General features: G+C 40.5%; 1 protein-coding gene across 8 annotated transcripts in view; it reads left to right on the top strand.

The window, feature by feature from the left end:
* The window catches only part of LRRC8D (leucine rich repeat containing 8 VRAC subunit D), a 103,945-nt gene extending 82,958 nt beyond the window's left edge, over window positions 1-20,987 (top strand). For all 8 annotated transcript variants that reach the window (XM_057547770.1, XM_057547750.1, XM_057547763.1 and 5 more), the window contains one exon: window positions 18,041-20,987. In XM_057547770.1, coding sequence (XP_057403753.1) covers window positions 18,043-20,619 — 2,577 coding nt within the window. In that variant the 5' untranslated portion in view covers window positions 18,041-18,042 and the 3' untranslated portion in view covers window positions 20,620-20,987. The remainder of the gene's footprint in view (window positions 1-18,040) is intronic.
* The last annotated feature ends 1,531 nt before the right edge of the window (window positions 20,988-22,518 follow it).

Consider the following 22,518-nt stretch of genomic DNA (forward strand, 5'->3'; position numbering starts at 1 on the left):
CCTCGTCTAGCACTTATCACTCACGTGCTGCCAGAAATGTTTTCAGATGATTTGGATGCTCGCTTACGGAGCTAGGGCACAATTTTCCTATTGTGTTTCTCTAGACTAGCTCATTTTTAAAACAATCATGATAGTGTTGATGAGGATGTCTCCACTGCCGCCTTTATCTCCGTGTATCATTTTGAGGATGAAACGAAACCATAATGTTTGTGAAAGCTTTCGAACTGGTAAAACCCCTCCTGCAAGGATGTATAGCGCTGTTCCTCTAGTCTGTTATTGCGTATGTGTGATTTACAAAGTATTTGCACACTCATAGTCTCCTTTACCGTTCATCCCACCCCTGTGAAGCAGGTGGTGTCTCATTGCCATCTCACACGTGAGAGAACGAGGCTGAGAGAGACGAAGTCCGTCAGCTACAATCACAAGTGTCTGGAGGAAGCCCGAACCCAGCCACTATGTTGCTCTTTCCGACGTAGCCCCTGGCCCAAGGCTCAGAGTCGCTCAGAGTGTGGTGGTGTCCCCCCAAAGCCTCCGGGAGTGAGCCTAGGAGAGGCGAGAGCTAGGCTCTTCTAGGATCAGGATAGTTATCTATGTGTGTTTACGTTCCAGTCACATTTTTTTGTTTTCTCAAAATGTAGGGCCTGGGCACAGAAAGCTGTATAAGATACAGTGAGCAGGGTGATTTTGAAGTGGCCAGCCAGCCCTGGAGCAAGCAGCTGCAGCATGGGAGCTGTGTGGGTCCAGCAGGAGGAGGCGAACCCCGCCATTGCTTTAGTCTCGAGGGGCAGTTCCTTACTACCACTCTCAGGAAGTGAAGGATGATAAATCCAGCTGCTGCTTCCTGTTTCTATAATTCTGAGATTTATTGTTTTTAACGGGTAGAATGCTTTATTTTTAAACCAGTGGAAAATACCCTCAACCTGTTCCTTGTTAGTATTTCCTTAAAAACTAGATGTACTCACTTGGGCTTTAAAGGGTGTGCGTGTGTGTGTGTGTGTGTGTGTGTGTCTGAAATTCCCATGATGCTGCCTGAGCTGGCTCACTCTCTGTTTTTCAACAACAGAAAGAAAACCAATTAACGCAGATTTTACTGGGCGGGAACCTCTGTGTGAGATTGATGACAGTCATTTAGAGGAGGCCTGTAATTTGTATCAGTGGTATTACTATGATGCTTGTGCAATTCAGGTCTGGTTTTTCTTCTGCTTGTGGTTATATTATTAGTGAATAAAGATCTGAGTCATTTAAGAAACACACTACCTCCTCACATGCCATAGTTCATGGAAAGTCTCCATTAGGTATAGATTACCAGGCTGAAACTTGGTGGATTTGATTGTGTAACCAATGACTCCATAACTAAAAGTAATAGGTAGAAATATTTTCTCTAATGTCAATTTTTTTATTGCCTAATTTAAGAGAAAGAGAATGTGTATAGGAGCGCCAGTGGGGCATCATTTCAGAAGCACTAAAGTAAATTTATTCAGCAAAGTAGAATTATAAGAATATAGGGAATATAGCCAGTCCCCTTACTGAGTAAGAATCTTACCTCTGATTTAAGCCCTTGGCCCCCTCCTTTAATAGTCCTGAAATCATAGCTACGGCAGTACTCTGTTCACAATGGGTAATTAGTACATGTTGCATTTAGGAACTGGCTGGCCATGTGACTTCTTTACACTTTTATAATTACAGTTACAGTTTATATTAAATGAATTCAGAATAAAAAGGAACTCTTCATGACTTAAATTTAAAGACAAGCTTATACTGGATATTTGGTCTGACTTTGCTAACATCTCCTCCTGAAGATAAGTAAAATTGTGAGACTCTAACACTTATTAGAGGCCCATTCTAGTATACTTGGTGCTATGGAAATCTCCAGTTCTAATCTCAGCCATGCTGTTTCCTTGTTGCAGTGGTTTCTTGGCCAAAAAAATGAAGTTGACACTATTTCTTTGTCTCTCAGTAGTTTGTAAGGATCAGATTAGTTGGAATCCATGCAAGTGCTTTTAAAAACTGTGATGATAAAGACATTAGCTAATAAACTCTTATTAAATGGCACTCGGGCTATAAATTGTAATTTCACATTTCAGACTTTGCTCCTTGTGTCGTGAGGCAGCCTTTGAACACCTGGGTTTTGCCTCCTTCGCTTAAGAGTTCCTTCTAATAACTTGTGAATTGGTGGGGGATGGGATTTAATTTAATTTGAGCTAATCTCGAATTTAAAATAAGCTGAAGGGGGCAGTTACGGGCTTGGTAGGGGCAGTCAGATCTGGGTTTGAATCCTGGTCGACAGTATTTTAGCTGCATGTTCTTGGTCAAACTCAAACTTTCTAAACCTCAGTTTTTCTCTCAGTAAAACTAGAACAGTAATACTACTGCTCAGGGAGGATGTGACAATTTAATGAGCTCGAGTGTGTGAGTGTTTGGTCACTCAGTAGGGACGGTGTTCTTGTCTCCTCCTGTATGTTTACAGAAGTCTCAGTGCTGCATGGTGAGATGCAGCCTGAGGTTGCCACCCAAGGATGGTCTCCCCCCCTCGTCTTTTCCCCTGCATACTGCGGCCAGGGAAAGGAGAAGAAAATGAAGCTGCTTTAGGTCACTGACACTCTCCTTAGGAATAGTAAATATTTCTTTTCCCACCTTCTTCCTTTCAGTGTAATCTGACTTGAGTTCTTTCAGTGCTTGACCTTCAAAGGGAGTTTCAGTGGGTGAGAAAGCCTGACACTGTTTGGAATCCTTGAACGTATACAGAGCTACTCAGTCATATGTCCATGAGCTGTGTTTTCTTTTCAAAGTTATATGAGTTTTGGAATTATTTTTGTAAGGCACCTTTTTTTTTTTTTCCGTTAGACTTTCCCTGAAAAGACCTTTTAAAGTTTTACGACCGGATAAATAATATGGTGGTTAGCAAGGTTAATGTTTACCAGCTCTCTGAAGGGAAAAGCAAACAATATATATCCAAACTCTGTTTAACAATTTCCATAGAATTATGAATTCTTTAATCTTGATACCTTTATGTAGTCATAGCAGCATACCTACTTGGGTGAGCACTCCCAGTAGAAATGTGTTTACCGTATATTATTTAACTTTATGCTCGAAATGAGAAACAGACATATGAAAACATCTCTGTACTTTCTCACTGTTATTTTTAACTTCTAACTCCCTGCTCCTTTTCATCCTAAAAAATAACACCCCTCCATCAAACCTACCTCCTCTTCTAGCTGTTTTCCCAGCCTTTTGTTTTTCTCCCCAGCCAACTTCCGAGAAGCGAATGTTCCCTTTCCCACTTCCTGCTTGCCCACGGTGGGCCTGACTTCTTCACGGAGAGAGCTTGGGCCAAATTCTCAGGAGACTCTCAGCTGCCAGATCCAGCAGTCACTTTCTTTACTCCTTAACTTCCTTGACGAGCTTGTGATAAGTGATAACTGCCTTCCAGTCTCTTCTTGAAGCGTTTGCCTCCTTTGGCTTCCAGGACAGAGTTCTCTTCTTCCTTCTCTGACCCTTTCTTCTCCCTCTCCTTTGCTGAATCCTTTTCTCCTACCTGTTCCCTAAATGTTAGTCATCTCCAGGATTCTTTGACCTTTTTCTCTATATGGACGCTCCTAGGGTAGTCTCATTTTCCATACACTGATTAGTCATAAAATGTAATTCCATCCCAGGTCCTTCTCAGTAGTCCTGAGATGCAGGTCTGCTGACTACTAGACATCTCTACTTAAACTTATTATACCAATTCTAGTTCTTGACGCTGAAAAATTGCATTTACCTGGAAATCATCCTGACTAGTAAAACTTTCTCATTTTCCCTTCCTCCAGTCTTTCCTCCCTCTGGTTCCCCTTGCATACTCTGGATAGAATTCTTTCTCAACTGGAATGCTGATCTCATTGCTCGCTTTGTTCAGAGCCTTCAGGGGTTCCTTATTGTCCCTTTCTAATTTGGATCTGACAGGATTGCACATTCCCTGAGCCCTACTCCTGCAGAATCCCCCACGCCTTTGTGTTCTGGGAAACCACAAAGGAGTACTCACGAGTGAGTCTATCCAAATCTTTCTATTTCTAGATGCTTTTATTTAAGAGGCATTTTTTAGTAATTTGAAATTGATTAATTGTGGTACCTGCTAAATCACTCTATCAGAGACCTCTAGTAGAATGGTTTAAGTAAGATAGATATTTCCTTCTCATATAACAGCCCAGGTGTGAGCAGCCGAGGGCTGGCAGGACAGCTCTGCCGTGAACACATGGTTTCTGAGGCTGTGCCTGCTTCCCTGTTTTCCAGCCAGCAGGAAGAGGGGAAAAGGAAGGCCAAGTCCAGTAGCCTTGTCTATGTGGAGGTTACCAGGAAGTGAACAGTCACTTCTTCTCACAGCCTGTTTGCCCAGCTTAGTCACATGGCCATCGCTGGTTGCAAATGAGGCTCGGAAATGGTATCTCTAGTTGGCCGCAGTGCACCCAGGTAAACTGAGTGTCTGTTACCAAAAAGTAGAAAGGGAGAATGGTTTCGGGAAGATACTTAGTTGTCTTTATCACAGAAAGAAAGAACTATGTTAATTAAAAAGTCAAACTGGCAGAAGATGAGTGATTTTTTTTTGAAAAACTCATCTGGACCTACTCTGGAAGGTTTCGGCAGTCACAATATGTAAGTTATAGGATTCGTTCAACACCTTCTACTGTTTTTCCTTCCCCTTCCAAAAAAAAAAAATATGTTATTCAGGGTTAAGACTATATGAATGAAAAGGGCAGTTTGTAGCTCTTATCCTCAACTAATGCATCTGTGGTAAAAATTGGTGGCACCTGATACATGAGCGGATATACAGAGTAATGCTCATAGCGTGGAATTTCCCTCTACACTCGCCATTTATATTTTCACATTTAGTACAGCTTTTGGTAGCATTTTTATCACCATCTTCAGAACATTTTCTCAAAGGTAATGTTGACATATTCTTTCTCAGTGGTGTTATCATTCATCCTGCCATCTTGTATTCTTCACTCTCAGATGTGTAAGTAAACATCACCTATCAATGTGTTGCATATTGGATCCGTTTCTCAGCTGGTGTGGCTTGGCACACAGGTAACAGCATAAGTACCTGTTTGCCGAAATACAGATCCTCTTAGCCCACAATGCAGAGCACTCCATCTGGGAGCAGCTTCAGCATTTCTCCACTTCGTACAGTACAAATATTATCATTTTCTACTATATCCTATTGGGGAAAAGTGTAAGAAATGCTGTTTAGATGGTTTGTGTCTATTTCTTTTCCTTTTTTTTTTTTCAGTTCTAGATTTCTTATTAGAAAGTAGTTGTAATATGTAACATGCTACCGTGATAAAAGGTCAGTCTCCATTCGTAAAGTAGTAAAGACTATCATGAGACATCAACTACTTTGAATTGACTGTAGTGCGAAATAGCAAAGTTAGGATGTATCTACAGATTATTTGTCTAAAGAAGATCTAGACTTGTTTATACATGGCTTACACAACGGCATCAGATATTTCTAGCCCATGTGGCCCATACTTAGGGTGACAACAACTCCTGGTTTTCCTGGGAGAGTCCCAGTTATACCATAGCCTGGCATCGCACCTTGTTTAGCATTTGTCACTATCAAGAGTTTTCCAGTTCAGAAGGTGAATTATATGTTTACTTATGTTGCATATAGCTGGTCTCAGCTATCACAGTTTTCTTGACAGTCATATACTTACTTTGATGTCATTTTTAGGGCTGTTTACCCTAATAATTCTGGGCAGAATGGTGTAGTGGTTCATGCTTCATCTTTTCCAGAATACCTGAGGTAGGCATGGACAGACCTTTAAGCTCTGGGAACACAAGGACTGTATCTATCTTGTTCCATTATGTATATTCTCAGCAACTATCACATCACCTAAAGCAAATATTTGTTGAAAATATAAATGGTATGAACTTGATGGCTTCATGACAGCAAAGGTTTTCTGAAGTCTCTGATGGGCAAGGTAAGTTATCTTCAACTACAAATCCCTGATACCTAACACAATGTATAGTGTTTGAGAATGAATCGATGAATGATTGAACAGCCACTCTCAGTCTTAACATTGGCAGCCTCTACCTAGTGAGACTGGTCCATCAAGACAGGAGGCAGTATGATTATAGTTCTCATGTGTTGCATGTAAAAATTATACAAATGAGGCAGTTGTTTCTTGGTTATAATGATTTGTTTTTACTGTTTTGGCTCTCATGAGAAAGAAAGGAAGATGAGATTTAATTGCTCCAAAAATGATCATACCTCAGAAGGATAAATTCTGTCACTTAGAAGATTTAGACCTTAGTTTACATCCAATATCTGATACTTTAGTCTGGAATTCCCAGTGAGTGTTCTAGGAATGGGTACCAGATGGCTGAAATATCAGTTCATTCATCAGCTGAAAGCCTTGGGCCTGACTGTGTTCACCCTCTTAAGTTTACCCAAAGGCATGTAAAAATGTCCTCTTCTCTGTGGGTCACGACATGAACTGGGCTGGGAAGCGCCATTACTGATCTCTAGAATAGTAGATACTTAAATAAATACATTGGCACCATTGGCACTCAAGCATGTAACACATTTTTGCAAAAATGTTACCTTGAGCCATTTTTTCAGAGTTAAATAGATGCCATGCTTTAGCAGAAAGTAAATATCCCAAAATCTCCAAAGTCAAAGATCTTCATGTAATCTTCAAAGAAGCAACTCATCTGAAATAACTTACAGCATACTAAATTAGAAATTATGTACTTTTATAATTAAAGTGATGTGTAAAGAAATTCTGTACCTTCCCAATTCAAAAGGTTTAGGGATTTTTTACAAACTGTGGACTGCTCAATTGTGATTCCATTTTATAGCTTCACTAATTCTTTATAAATGGGGGAAGTGTTATAAATTATGACATCATGACTGTGGCTTTCTGTTACAGCTCCATTAGTTTGTTATAATTTGGGGAAAAGGAGAAGAGCATGAATTCCATGCACATCTTAGCTAGTGAAAGTCTTCCAGTTAAACGTCCTATCAGACCTGCTTTTCTAAAGATCATTTGTAATTTTCACAAGAGTTACACAAATAGATGCTAAGTCCTTAGAAACAAGATTAAGCAAATTGAATATGAATAAACATTCCTTTGAAATAGAACAAAAGTGATATTCCACCAAGTTTACCAATTTATCATGACTAATTCTAAAATAAGGCTTTGTTTGCATTCCTCTAAAAGGCTAACCCTTTGGGGTCATTTTTAGTCAACTCTAAGATGGTTTCTGATGTTGATAATGAATTACACTGTAATAGAGATTATGTTATCAAAGGTCATTAATGATTTTTAAGAGTTTTGATTGTCCTTTATCTCTGCGGTATTTGATTTATACCTTTTTTCTCTTGAAGTCAGCTCCTCCTTATCTTAGTTTTCTTGATTTTCTTTTCTCTCTTTTCTTCATTAATTTTTTTTTCACCCTCAAAGCCTTCATGGTCCTTTTTCCTCCCTGTTACCACCACATTTCAATCCTGGGTTTTCCTCAAGGTCTCCCACCTTCCCCAATTTTTGGGACATCTAGGGCCAATTTTGGAGAGTACTTAGTGTGGGAACATCCTGCTATGTGCTTAACGTTATACTGGGTGATTTGCATATCTTGTCACAGTGGTATTTTATCCCCATTTCACTGATAAGGAAAACAAAGGCCCAAGTTTACACAGCAAGTGATGTGAGACATTATTTGTGTTCCTGTTTTACAGTTGAATTGGTAAGAGGTGGAGATGGGATGAAATCTCAGGCAGGCTAGCTCCTTAAGCCACGTTCTTATCCATTATGCTACCAACTTGTTAAGAATTGAGTTCCATTTTAAATTATTAGCTCAGAAAAAGAAGACTCTAGATTATTTGCGCATAAATTATACCATTTCTTGATTATCTTTGTACACGTTTAAAATATTTGGTTTTGTTCTCATACTATACCCCTTATACCTTTGCTCCACCTTTATTGCTACCCTACTGTTTGGCTATTGTTTACTTATAAAATGTAAACTCATTTTAATATTGACCTAAAGAAAGCACAGTGAAGAATGAAACTATGCTGCCTTCCCCTGTCTCCATTAAAAGGTATAATAAAGGGTTTTTATTTTTGTTTTTTTACTGTTCTGTATAGTTTTTCCCAGAAACCAGATTTTATTAGCATGAATAATCACAGACTTTGATCACGGGTAGGATTCTTACGGTATTATATGCTGGCTCCCTTTTGATTATGTTGCACATAATGTTCAGTGAAATACATCGTATATATGTGTTCTCCAAATATAGATGAAGGCAGACTATTTGGGGTTTTAAAATTGTGCTTCACCCCAGAAGTATTACAGAAAGATAGCTGTCAATCATCTATATGTTGATAACACTAATGTTTTTCAAACTATCTGAGCTTATAGATTTCATGGCCAAGCATGTGAGGGCTTATATTTCTTTTCATTTATTATATATAACCTACCTACTTTTTAAAAGGACTTGAAGAAAAAGAAAAGAATAAAGGATTCTGGAAGATGTATGAGAGGAAAAAAAAGGATTTGAAGGGCTTATGAAAAAAGATTCAGTTACAATAACACGATGTAAATGAATGTAAAAGAAGAAGGGTATGGAACTGTAAGTGGAGAATTAAAAGAAATCTAGGAGTCAACCTTGACACCTTTCTCTCCTTCATCCTCCCCATCCAATCCATTGAGTCCTGCTGTTATTTCTTTGACCTGTAAGCTCACAAATCCACCCATTTTACTCACTTAGTTCTCCATCAGTCACAGCCTAGTATTTCCCTCCATCCTTTGCCCAGAGCAATGCAGTAGCTGCCTTCTTCATCTCACATCTTCCCTCACTGACCTGTACACTAGGCCTACAGTAATCTTTTCAGAGACACAAATCTGACTTAACCCACCTACCCCCTCCACTAAAAACACATCATTGGCTTCCCACTGCCCTTAGGTTGATGCCATCAGAAACGCTCACACTTCCTCATCTCCTGCCGCCCGTTCCTCTCACTCCCCAAGCTCCAGGCCACTGACCTTCTTTCAGTTCTTCAGTGTTTTCTGCTCTCCCTCTCTCTCCATACGGCCTTTGGATGTTCTGGTCCAGCCCACCGTGCACTCTTTCTTCACCCCTCACGTCAGTCCTGACTTCCTCCTCAGTCTTACTGACTGGCGGAAAGTCCCGTGTTATCCGCCTTCATAATCCCAGGCAAGCAAGGAAGGTCTGGGTTTTCTGGAATCTTAAATTGGGGGAGGAGCCCTCTTTAAGAAAAAGAACACCAAGTTAGAGCCATAAAAGTAGGTGCAGGGCCTTGAAAGGGGCCTGTGGAAGGAAGGTGTCCTGAAGCTTGAGTTTTCACTGCACAGCAAATCTGCCTCTGCCCGTTCCTCTTCTTGGTGGCTCTTCTCAGTTGACCATTTTCTATATCCAGTTACAGGAACATTTCTCTCTGTGAGAAAGGAAATAGGCCTGAATTTGCTCACCAAGTTTTCTCCAGGAATGTGCATCATCTTAATACTTGAGTATACAGTATATATTTCATGGAGGAAGGGATGAGTAAGTGAATAATTAAATGAAGACTCAGGCTAAGAGTTAATGTTTATAATGCATATATAAAATTTAGCCACATTTCTTGAAAGCCAAAGCGAAGTGGAGAACATCTGGATTCCATGGCTCTTTATATATCAGTAATCATGAAAGACAAACTTCTTTTCACAACTAGTAGTAAAGATGTATTTGTATAGGGTTCTATCTATAAAACAGCTTATTCAACACAGTGAATAATAACAGTGGCTAATCTTATTAAGCACTTACCGTTCTGGGCACTTGCTCAACACTTTGACACGGTTTTCTGATTTAAGTGTTTATCGACTCCAGTAAACTGTGTGTGTGCACAGTTAGATACGGTCAGAACTTCTGCATCCATTGCCCAGGGGGAAGGGCAGCAAACTCCCGTTCGGACAAGGAGAAGGAAGGCCTGAGGCTCTGGCAGCTTCATTATCTCAGGGAGTTTGCCTCTCTGGTGCTCCTTCCTCTCTGGCCTTTTACATCACCTGGCTGTGTGTTTAATTGGTGTTCATTTGCCTCTGCCCTAGAGTTCACACTGGCTTGTCACCTGCTCTCCATCAGGAATCAGATCTCAGTCTTCTGTCCTGGTCAAGGTGTGCCCAAATTTCCCTTTGTCTTTTCGTTTTCCTGTAAGATGTTTGATTATGAGCCAAACTGCATGCAGATGGTCTATCAGAATGAGTTACCTTCAGAATAACCTGTTCCAAAGAATTGTGTACTACTGTCCACCTGGACATTGAAGGACGCCTGTCAGAACTGGTCATTTTGACTTTGGCATAATTAATAGTGGCCTTATGTGTCACTGTAATTAATAGTGACAGCATTTGGCTCCCAGGTTCAGTGCCTTCTGAGCCCTCTCCTAGAATGCTGTTACAGGGCTGCGTGATTCATTCAGTTACAGACCTTTATTAAGCGCCTGTCCTGTGCCGTGCCCTGGGGACATGCAGATGGAAGAAACTCTCCTCCCTTTAGGTTAGGGATTCAAACCCAGCTGGAGGGAGAAAGGGAACTAGCCAGACTGATGGCGCTCCCAGTTCAGAAGGGTCATGAGCAACCATTGTCTAACTCTGCATACGTTTTTAGTACTGATGGCTAAGGTCCCTAATAAACTGCCAAGTAGCCTTTTGTAACTAAATAAGCTACCTATCCAAGGTACACTGTATCAATGTCTGAGTATCTTTTCCTAACTTCAAGAAGTGTTTTGAGAGTTAGTAAGTAGAGCACCGGGGCAAGGTACTCACATGCTTTCTAGCAGTCTTTACCAAGCCAGGAATAAAACCCGCTAGGCTCCCAGCTGTCCATATCCAGAGCAGATATCCATGGGTTTGTCATCAGAGGGGCATTCTGTCCCAAAGACAGCTGGAAGAGAATGTGGCAGACTTCCCAGGACCATGGAAAGCTGCTAGGGTTTCAGGGAGCTCCATCCTAGTTCACTTCCCTTAGCCCAGTTTCGGGCATGTGCCGGACATACTCTAGAGAAACAAGATTGAAGGTGAGTGCCCTTAAAAGGAAAATGGTCATTTTGGGTCTAAGTTTCTATCTTACAGATGGAAAGAAGCAGCAGAAATGCAAATAAAGCTCCCCTTAGAAATCCCACTGGCTGCCTAGTAAACTGGGTGAAATTATGATTATAAAGGTTTGACCAGACACTTAGTTCTGGTCTTGGGATGGCTTTCTCTGGATCCCTTGTTAAGATCCATTAGCTGCTGGCTCTCTTTTTAGGGGCTAGTCAACCATTTGCCCATTATCTCTTTTTTTCTGTTTGTATTTACTCCAGGCTGCTTTCTCAGTCAGGACAGCTACTTTATTATTATTATTATTCCCCTTTTTATCTCTAGGATCTATATCCAGCACACAGAGTATACTCCACAAATATTTGTTGAATAAAATGAAGTTTCTAGTAGAGGGTATATTAAGAGAGTCCTGTAGGTCCTGAAGCATTTCTGAAACTCTCTTGGCCTGAGTTTGTGGTTAAGGGAACGCTAGTGCTAACTTGTAGAAGAGACTCTGATGTTGTGTGGAATAAAATGTGGAAGCCCTTGATTTAGAGGCTTTTCCATATTGTTCCATGAATAATATCTCATTTCTAGCTCTCAAAGATGGGACTTGACTTTTAGAATTAAAAGCTACAAGAAAAAGCAAAAAAGTTCACATTTGTTATATATAACTTTGTTTGTTATATATAAATATAACTCATTTGTTATATTTCCTAAGATATTTTGCCTTACGTCTACCAAAGTATATTTAGAGTTATATTTCTCAGCTTTGAGCTTTGAAGTAAATTTTCTCTGTGAATAGCAGTACTCTAGAGAAAAACCCCCAATAGGTACTAAAATATAGGTACTAAAGTATACTTTGTGTGAAGTTCTTTTTATAGTTAACAAGTTCTGAAATTTTTATAGTCCTCTACTTTCAGGCATTAAATGGATGGGTTTTGCCCAGTGTGGAATCTGATTTTGATAGGGTTTATATAAGAAGTTTCCTGAAAACTCTGGAATTTTTTTCTTTAAATATTTTTTTCAGTTATTCTTGAGGTATCTAAACCAAAGTAGTGTTAGAAGAAAACTACTTTTAAAAGTATCATTTCTTATCATAATCTTTAAGAGGGAGTAACTCTAGTAAATTGTTTTATTTGTATACAGAATTATATCAACTATAGAGTATCTTGTATAATTGTAATCCATAACTGTTAACACTTATCTAATACCAGTAATACAGAGCTCTGTTGGAAAAAACTGAATCATTCCTTCTCATTCTATGTGTGAAGCATTTATTTTCTTTAACCATATGAATTTTAGGTACCTGAATTGGGTATGGTGTGTGTGCATTCATGCACTAGGGTATGCTGGGTGTTGAGGAAGGGTTATTCGTAGTGAGGGTGTAGCTTATTACCTCTTTATGAACTTTAATTTGTTTTCCTTTTACTTATTTCCGTGAAAGATTTGAGAATTTGATCCTCACCAGTCTCTTGGGTGTTCTCCCATTTTCCCAGTTTGACCAAGAAGGCTGATTGTTTTTTCACAGAACACTGTAGAAAGAAAATGAAAGTTGGTATTTGATTGGGTAGGGAACTCATACCTAGGTGGAAAGTGTCTGTATTAGATTGATTAATCAAGCTATTTGCTTCTTCTTACATTAAACTCTTTTCATTAAATGACATTTCAAAGCCATTTGACTTTCTTCCTTTTAATAGGGGTATGAAGACCTAGTGCGGATGGGACAAGTTTTTTAAGTTTTAAATTAGGTGATCTTTTTTTTTTTTTTAAATAAATTTATTTATTTATTTATTTACTTTTGGCTGTGTTGGGTCTTCATTGCTGTGCGCGGGCTTCCTCTGGTTGCGGCGAGCGGGGGCTACTCTTCGTTGCGGTGTGTGGGCTTCTCATTGTGGTGGCTTCTCTTGTTGCGGAGCACGGGCTCTAGGTGCGTGGGCTTCAGTAGTTGTGGCTCGCAGGCTCCGTAGTTGTGGCTCACGGCATCTAGAGCACAGGCTCAGTAGTTGTGGGGCATGGGCTTAGTTGCTCCATGGCATGTGGGATCTTCCCGGACCAGGGCTCGAACCTGTGTTCACTGCATTGGCAGGCGGATTCTTAACTGCTGCACCACCAGGGAAGCCCTAGGTGATCATATTTTTCTGTTTTAATGCTAGACTTTTTCTGTATGCTAATAATAATCTCATTAATGTAAGTTTTCCAGCAAACACTACGACGTTTACACTGCTAATAAACAGGAAAAAAGAGCAAGATTTGAATCCTGGTCTCTTTGGCATCGAAGTTGTGCTCTTTCTAGTATAATATGCCACCTCCTAATATAAGAAATTTTAATTGAAATGTTTTTGAATGAATAAATGAAACTGAATGCAAAGTTTTATTGTCAATCATTTATTACAGAATGAATTCTGTGTACATAGTGCGACATGCTAGTTCAAAATTCAAGAAATTGGCCGTCATTTTCAGTTAAAGACTGATTAAGATGGGCTTGCTTTCACCTTAATGATTCTTTTTCTGCATTCAGATTTAGCAAACATCTTTGGGGGCGTACTTTGTGTCAGACCCTGAACTGGTATTTCCACTACATGACCCACATGACCCTGAGAGGTGTTGATATCAAGTTGTTATAGGTGAGGCATGGATGCTTAGAGAGGATAAGTAAAATGCTAAAGATTTTTCTCCAGAACCAGTTCAATTCAATCATAATAACATAGCAGCCATCTAAAAACATGTTTGAATTTAGAATGTACATAGTCTAGCATGAGTATCTACAATTAGGCTATAATCTTATCTACTTTCACTTTCCTATTTCTGTTGAGAGTCAGTTTAGGCAATAAAGTTAACAAAGATTGAGGTCTAGCTTCTAAATTTTAATAGTTTTACCGGGATACAGTTCATATACCATACAATTCACCCATTTAAGGTGTACAATTCAGTGTTTTTTAGTATATTCACAGGTTGTCAGGTTCAGGGTTGTTCTGAACCTGACTATTGGTTATTGGTTTATTCCATTATTATTGGCCGTAAGATAAGAAACAGAATCACATATCATAAAATAATATAGCTCCATTCTTTGTTATTTTCTGATTTATCTTTGTCCAACCAAAGTCCAGTAACAAAGTCCTTTCAGTTCTAGTACAAAAAGCTTCCTCAACTTCCATGAGAAATGTTTGCTTACAGGAATATTAAGCTGATTTTCATACGTGCCATGGAGAAGTCTTGGAATGTGAAATCCACTTCCTTATAATGTAATTCTTTAAGTTCTTTGCAACAGACATATTATAAAGGAGAGCCCAAAGCATGTACGCAGTTAGTACTTATTAATGTGCCTTCCTCAGGTTAAAAAAAAAATCCCCTAATAACCATTTATAGCCATTCTGAGTCCTGACTCACTAAGGAGATCAAGCCTCAAGATAACTAGGTACGATCTCCTCTCTCATTGACTTGACTTTTAGATTAGAAAGTCACCTGAGGATCATAATAGACTTAATACACTATATTATACGAATATGTATTTAACGTCCTTTGTACACACACACATACACAATATATGAAAAGCAACTTTTATTTTCAAAGTGCCACTGCATCTTTAATTCAGTTAGTGGTTGAAACACTCCCAGTTCTGCACCCAGTTTTTGATAGGTGAAATAGGAGAACGGACACATTTATTGAAGTCCTATGTTCGAGATAAGAGCTAGTCGGTGGCTGACATTGCAGGAAAGTACTGGTTTCCTGCCTTATGGCCCAGGCGCTTCCTTATAACTGCATTTAAACCATCTATGCCTCGGTTTCCATCTCTTGGCTTACCCATTAAATGTGATATCTATTCAGGGGCATACTAGACTAATAATAGAATGACATTAGAGTTATTTGTAGTTTCTATAACATGATTTCTCCCATGTGTCTATGTCATTGACTTGCCATTTCTTCTCCCAAAATTATCTTCCCTCCCCTGCCCACCACCCCATGGCAGCCCCCATCCTTCCAGTCTCACCTGAACAACCAGATCTTTGTGAAATCCTCCCACTTACCAAATGCAAATGTGAGTTTTCCCTGTCCTGTGCCTCTCCTATACCTTGCATTAACCAGGTCAGCAATTTTCTTACCATGTTGTAATAGCACACTTATTGCTTGTCATCCTCCATTAGACCGGGAGCTCCTTGACGGGCCATTTCTATCTTCTCCTCCATGGTGCCTGACTTGTGGTTTTCTTGAATTCTGAGTCAGTGTCATAAAAGGTTGTTTTTAGGGAAGGTGATGATTACATAATTTCACTCCTCTGTCTCTTCAAAGCCAAGGACAACAGTGAGAAGGTCTTTCCTTCAACAGCCAAGCCTTAGCCAACAGCACAGTCATTGGATGACCGCGTGATAGAGAAAGAGGTTTGAAGATGAAAGATTCTGTTAGCTCTGTCACTTAATTGGCTCGGGAAGGTCATTTAAGATTTTTGTGCCTCAGGTTTCCTCATATCCTTGGGCAATAGTAATGCTTAGTTCACTGGGTTATTGTGAGAATCAGTTGAGATATTTTATGGAAAGTAGCTTGCAAACTGTAAAGCACTACAAACATGAGAAGTAAAGAAAATAGACGATAGAATTTGGTAGAAAGAACAGGTGGTATGGCCTTAAATGAGGTTTTAAATCCAGACTCCACCACTAATTATTTGACTTCCACAACTTAACTCCTGTGAGCCTATTTCTTTACTTGTCAAGGGGAGGTAATAACACTTTGGCAACTTAGAGTAATGTTGTGAAGGTTAGATGGAATTCAAGCAGTGTTCCACTTGTGTTCTGTCTATATACGTTCAACTATTACCAGCCAGAGCTTTTGTACATTGTATATTCATACCCCTGCACCCTCTTTTCTGTGGCAGATTGTACCCCAGGGAGAGCAGGCCCTTTCTTTCAAGCCGGGAAGATGGACAGCAAGGGGAGGCTGCCAGAGAACGTTACGGGTTCGCCTGGCCTTTGACCCCAGCCAGCCTGGGTGTGCCTTGGGACAGGGGTGAGGCAAAGCCTCAGTCTTGTGTCCCAGCACATTCCTAGGGCAGCTGTTTCTGCTACAGCTTCTTTTACCATTTCTTTTTGAAACTCCATATTGAAGTTGAAGCATGCATACGAAAAAGGCACATAGCCTTAAGTGTACAGATCACGTTTTATGAACTGAACATGCCCTTGTAACCAGATCATTCATTCTCGTTGCTGCCTGATGTTCCACTTTGTAAATATACCACATTTCATTTTTCCGTTCTAGTGCTAATGGGCATTTGGATAGCTTCCAGTTTAGGGCTGTTGCAAAGAGTGCTGCTGTGAATGTTCTTGTTCACATCTTTTGATGAGTATATGTATTTCTCATGGGTATATACTTAGTAGTGGGATTGCTGGGCAATAGAGTTTTCATATATTCAGTTTTGGTAGATATTAAAGCAAAAATTTCCCAACACAGTTATATGAATTCACACTCCCACCAGCAGTGTTTAAGTGTTCTAATTGTTCCACATCCTCACATCACATACCTGCCTTTTTAATTTTAGGAGTTCTGGTGGATATTATAAGATTGTGTAGCATTTTGGAAATAGAACCATTCCCTCAGCCCCCAAAACCTCAACTTTAATACATTCATTTTCAGGAATGTGCTGTATACAAAAGCAGGAGATTGTATCAGATGGCAAAGCTCCTGGTACAGTGCTTGGTATATGGAGGGAAGATGACAAATGATAGCTGCTACCATCATCATCATCATCATCATCATCATCATTATTGCTCAATGCCTTCTCTGTTCCTAAGGGGAGAGAATAGGGCACGGTAGATACAAAGGTGAATAAGACATAGTCTCTACCCAGGAGGAGCTCAAGTGCTAGTTGAAGAGACTAACACTGGAAATAGATTATTTTTAGACAGTATGATAGGAGCTTGAGAAAGAGGTAGTGCTTGAGCTGGGACCTGAAGAATACATCAGAGTTCAACAGAAAGAAAAAAAAGGAAATGGGCTGGAGGAAACGGCAGGGGCCCAAAACCCTTGTTGGGGAGTGGCAGCGTGGACTGCATGCTGGAAGAGAAAAGCCATCTGAGGCTGGAGTCGTTGCGTGCTGGTGTTGGTTGTTCGGGTGTTATCGCCCTTGAAGGGATGTGCTGGGCCGAGCTGGTGACCATTCAGGGTCAGTGTGACATTACAGTACTCTACTGCTGTGTTCTCTGCCCCCCACCTTTTTTACCTGTTCTTCCTCCTCTAGGAAAGTAATCAGCCTCCTCTTCTCTCTCCTGGGATCAAGACCTGTCCCAAGTACAATGTGCTGGAAAACTACCATTGACACTATGACAGCTGCAAAATGTCACTGGTTACAAGAATCCCACAGTTTCTTTGCTGTGTGGTCCTTTAACTTTTTATGTTGAGGACTGGCTTAGAGTTTTTTTTCTTGCTTGGGTCCAGGTTGCTTGTGGTGGCAATTAACTTTAATAAAATGCTGTTCTGCCCAATACAGTATGTAGACCGTGAATAAATGTTCCTGAGGAATTTTGATGTTGATTATGATGATGGTGATAAAGGTGAAGATCAAGAACCCGTACAGTGTTTCACTGATTGAGCATCAGCTGTGTTTCAGGCATTGACTGTATAGCAGTAAGGAAAATGGACATGATCCATGTCCCCATGGAACTTATAATCTTATGGGGAATCAGACAAGTGAACAGTTGGTTCTGCCAGTGTGATAAGGGCTGTGATGGATAGAGGTACAGAGTCCTGTGGGAGCACATCAGAGAAGCACCTCACCCAGACTAGGGATCAGGGAGGGCTTCCTGGGAAAGGCAACAGAAACCTGATAGCCTCATGAAGGGGTGAGGAGGAAGTATTCCAGGTAGAGGAAACAATGCATCGGAGGAGCAGAACGCAAGGGAGAATGGCTGGTTGGAGAAACTGGAAGAAGAAACTAGAAAAAGAAAGCATTTTCTCATTTAATATTTTCACTTGCATGTGTCATAATGTCTTTTGTTTACCTGTTTTCTAGGAATGTTTACCCTTGCGGAAGTTGCTTCGCTTAATGACATTCAACCGACTTACCGAATCCTGAAACCATGGTGGGATGTGTTTATGGATTACTTGGCTGTCGTTATGTTGATGGTAGCCATCTTTGCAGGAACCATGCAACTTACCAAAGATCAGGTGGTCTGCTTGCCAGTATTGCCGTCTCCTGTAAATTCAAAGGCACACACGCCACCAGGAAGTGCCGACGTTACCACCAACATCCCGAAGATGGAGTCAGCCACAGACCAAGACCAAGATGGGCGGATGACAAATGAGATTTCCTTTGGCGCATCTGCTGTGACACCTGACATACCTCTCAGAGCCACATATCCTCACACAGAGTCCACGGTTCCAAATCAGGAGGCAAAGAAAGAGAAGAAAGACCCAGGAGGCCGAAAAACAAACTTGGATTTTCAGCAATATGTATTTATTAATCAGATGTGTTACCATCTGGCCCTTCCGTGGTATTCTAAGTACTTTCCGTACCTTGCTCTTATACATACTATTATTCTCATGGTCAGTAGCAACTTTTGGTTCAAATATCCCAAAACATGCTCAAAAGTAGAACATTTCGTTTCAATATTAGGAAAGTGCTTTGAATCTCCTTGGACCACTAAAGCGTTGTCTGAGACAGCATGCGAAGACTCGGAGGAAAACAAGCAGAGAATAACAGGTGCCCAGACTCTACCAAAGCACGTATCTACCAGCAGTGATGAAGGGAGCCCCAGCGCCAGCACCCCGATGATCAGCAAAACCGGCTTCAAGTTTTCAGCTGAAAAGCCCGTGATTGAAGTCCCCAGCATGACCATCCTGGACAAAAAGGATGGGGAACAGGCCAAAGCCCTGTTTGAGAAAGTGAGGAAGTTCCGTGCTCATGTGGAAGACAGTGACTTGATCTATAAACTCTATGTGGTCCAAACAGTTATCAAAACAGCCAAGTTCATTTTTATTCTCTGCTACACTGCAAACTTTGTCAATGCGATCAGCTTTGAACACGTGTGCAAGCCCAAAGTCGAGCACCTGACTGGTTACGAGGTGTTCGAGTGCACCCACAACATGGCATACATGCTGAAAAAGCTGCTCATCAGTTACATATCCATTATTTGTGTTTATGGTTTCATCTGCCTCTACACTCTCTTCTGGTTATTCAGGATACCTTTGAAGGAATATTCTTTTGAAAAAGTCAGAGAAGAGAGCAGTTTCAGCGACATTCCAGATGTCAAAAATGACTTTGCGTTCCTTCTACACATGGTAGACCAGTATGACCAGCTCTATTCCAAGCGTTTCGGGGTGTTCTTGTCAGAAGTCAGTGAAAATAAACTGAGGGAAATTAGTTTGAACCACGAGTGGACATTTGAAAAACTGAGGCAGCACGTGTCACGCAACGCCCAGGACAAGCAGGAGCTGCATCTGTTTATGCTCTCAGGTGTGCCCGATGCTGTCTTCGACCTCACAGACCTGGATGTGCTAAAACTCGAGCTGATTCCAGAAGCTAAAATCCCTGCTAAGATTTCTCAGATGACTAATCTCCAAGAGCTTCACCTCTGCCACTGCCCTGCAAAAGTGGAACAGACTGCTTTTAGCTTTCTCCGTGATCACTTGAGATGCCTTCACGTGAAGTTCACTGACGTGGCAGAAATTCCCGCCTGGGTGTATCTGCTCAAAAACCTTCGCGAGCTGTACTTGATAGGCAACTTGAACTCTGAAAACAATAAGATGATAGGACTTGAATCTCTCCGAGAGTTGCGGCACCTTAAGATTCTCCACGTGAAGAGCAATCTGACCAAAGTCCCCTCCAACATTACAGATGTGGCCCCACATCTCACCAGGTTAGTCGTTCATAATGACGGCACTAAACTCTTGGTACTGAACAGCCTTAAGAAGATGATGAATGTCGCCGAGCTCGAACTCCAGAACTGTGAGCTAGAGAGAATTCCACATGCTATTTTCAGCCTCTCTAATTTACAGGAACTAGATTTAAAGTCAAATAACATACGCACAATTGAAGAAATCATCAGTTTCCAGCATTTAAAACGACTGACTTGTTTAAAATTATGGCATAATAAAATCGTTACCATTCCACCCTCCATCACCCACGTCAAAAACTTGGAGTCACTTTATTTCTCTAACAACAAGCTCGAATCCCTACCTGTGGCGGTGTTTAGTTTACAGAAACTCAGATGCTTAGATGTAAGCTACAACAACATTTCCATGATCCCAATAGAAATAGGATTACTTCAGAACCTGCAGCATTTGCATATCACGGGGAACAAAGTGGACGTTCTACCAAAACAGTTGTTTAAATGCATTAAGTTGAGGACTTTGAATCTGGGACAGAACTGCATCACCTCCCTCCCAGAGAAGATCGGTCAGCTCTCCCAGCTCACCCAGCTGGAGCTGAAAGGGAACTGCTTGGACCGCCTGCCAGCCCAGCTGGGCCAGTGTCGCCTGCTCAAGAAAAGCGGGCTTGTTGTGGAAGATCACCTTTTTGACACCCTGCCACTCGAAGTCAAAGAAGCATTGAATCAAGACATAAATATTCCCTTTGCAAATGGGATTTAAACTGAGATCATACGTGCACATCCGTGTGCAGGAACAACTTCCTAGATTGCAAATGCTCATGTACCAGTTATTGCAAGATAATGCATTTTAGGAGTAGATACACCTTTAAAAATACAACACAGAGAGGATGCATAGAAGGCTGATAGAAGACATAACTGAATGTTCAACGTTTGTAGTGTGTTAAGTCATTCACTTCCAAATCTTTTCTTTTTTTTTTTTTTTTCTTTTGGGGAAAGGGAAGGAAAAATTATAATCACTAATCTTGGTTTCTTTTTAAATTGTTTGTAACTTGGATGCTGCCGCTACTGAATGTTTACAAATTGCTTGCCTGCTAAAGTAAATGATTAAATTGACATTTTCTTACTATACCACCTTTTTTTGAGGTGTCTTGATTTACTTTGCTTAATTGGTGCAATAGTGCTTTAACTCAGACCTCTGAAGGCACGTCAGGTCCAATCTTGTAAATTTAGATTTGCTGAAATACTGATTTATTTTTTGTTTTAATTTCAAGCACCTCAAATAAGCACTTCTTATAATATTTAACTGGTGCTACCGCTTCTGAGAATCCCATTTTATAGATTTTACACTCTTAAAGGCCTGGAATGCGGTAAAAGTGTGTAGATCGTTGAGGGAGTTTTGTTTGTCTGTTTGTTTGTTTTCTAAGAATAAATAACAAGAAAAAATAAAAGAATGCTCTCCTTACTCATAGCTGTTTTTCCGTAGTCTGGAGTTCTGGTTATATGATACATTTTTCTATCACTACTATAGAGCTGCCAATAAATAGAAAATGTTATTTTAAAATAAATATAATTACAGGCAAAATAAAAATTTTAATGGCTTGATGACTAACATCCTTCCAGTATATCACCATTTGGAAGATAACACAAATTCAAAGCAAGTATCATTAAATTACTTGCCCTTTCCACTGTTGTGGGGGGAAAAATAGGATTTGTAGTTCATTGAGTTGGAAAACTGACTATATCTCTATTCATTTTAGTGACAGGCTGTACTTCCTGTGTTTGTCTGCAGCTAGGAGGGGTCATGTCCGGGGAAATGCTGGCAGAATATACTTTTTGGATGATAGTTTTTCCTTCTTTATCTAACTTACAAAGTGGCTAAACCCATCTCAGAAAATCAAAATATTCCCTGCCACCTGTGTGGGTATTGGTTGACAGGTATTTCATAGGCTTTTCTACAGGAGTGTTTTTTTCAAGAGAAGAGAACTGTCTGGCACTCTGGGTAACAAAGTCGTGTCCTCTCCATATACGACTGGACTCATTTAGTGAAACACTGGATAGTCTCTTGAAGGATTTTGCAGAGAATGTGAAAAGATGGACCTAACATTCTTGCTTTTCCTCCCCAAAATTGATCTCGGGCTACTACTGGCCTGTTGGAAGCGGTGGCGACCTTTGCTTGCCATAGAGCTTCTAAATACCTCGAGAAGTAGTATCGCTAATAGGAAAGGCTGCAGCCACTGTGGCTGAGTTAGCAGCTGAGCCCAGCTCCAGCTTCCTGGCCACTCCCTCTCCTAAAAGACTTGACGTAGAAGACTAGCTTATAAAAGACCAAGTTTAGAAAATCGGAGGACAGTGGCGGATTTTTGGTGTAAGCACGTTCTCTTCCAGGTACACATCTTCCATTTCTCTCAGCATTCACTGATATATTCGCTGGTATTGATTACGTACCTACTTTGTGCCTTTCAGGTTCAAGGAACTGGGGATTAACTGTTGGAATAAGTCACAGCCCCTGGCTACATGGAGGTTTATAACAAAGTGTGGGAGATCATATCAATTAGGCAAATAATACAAATGATTGATTACAGTTGTAATACAGAAGGTGCATGAATAACGGCTGGGAGGGGGCACATTTGGTTAAAGAGGAGCGTCGGGGAAGCTTTGC

Source organism: Balaenoptera acutorostrata, chromosome 1 (genome assembly GCF_949987535.1).
Source record: "Balaenoptera acutorostrata chromosome 1, mBalAcu1.1, whole genome shotgun sequence".
Lineage (NCBI taxonomy): Eukaryota > Metazoa > Chordata > Mammalia > Artiodactyla > Balaenopteridae > Balaenoptera > Balaenoptera acutorostrata.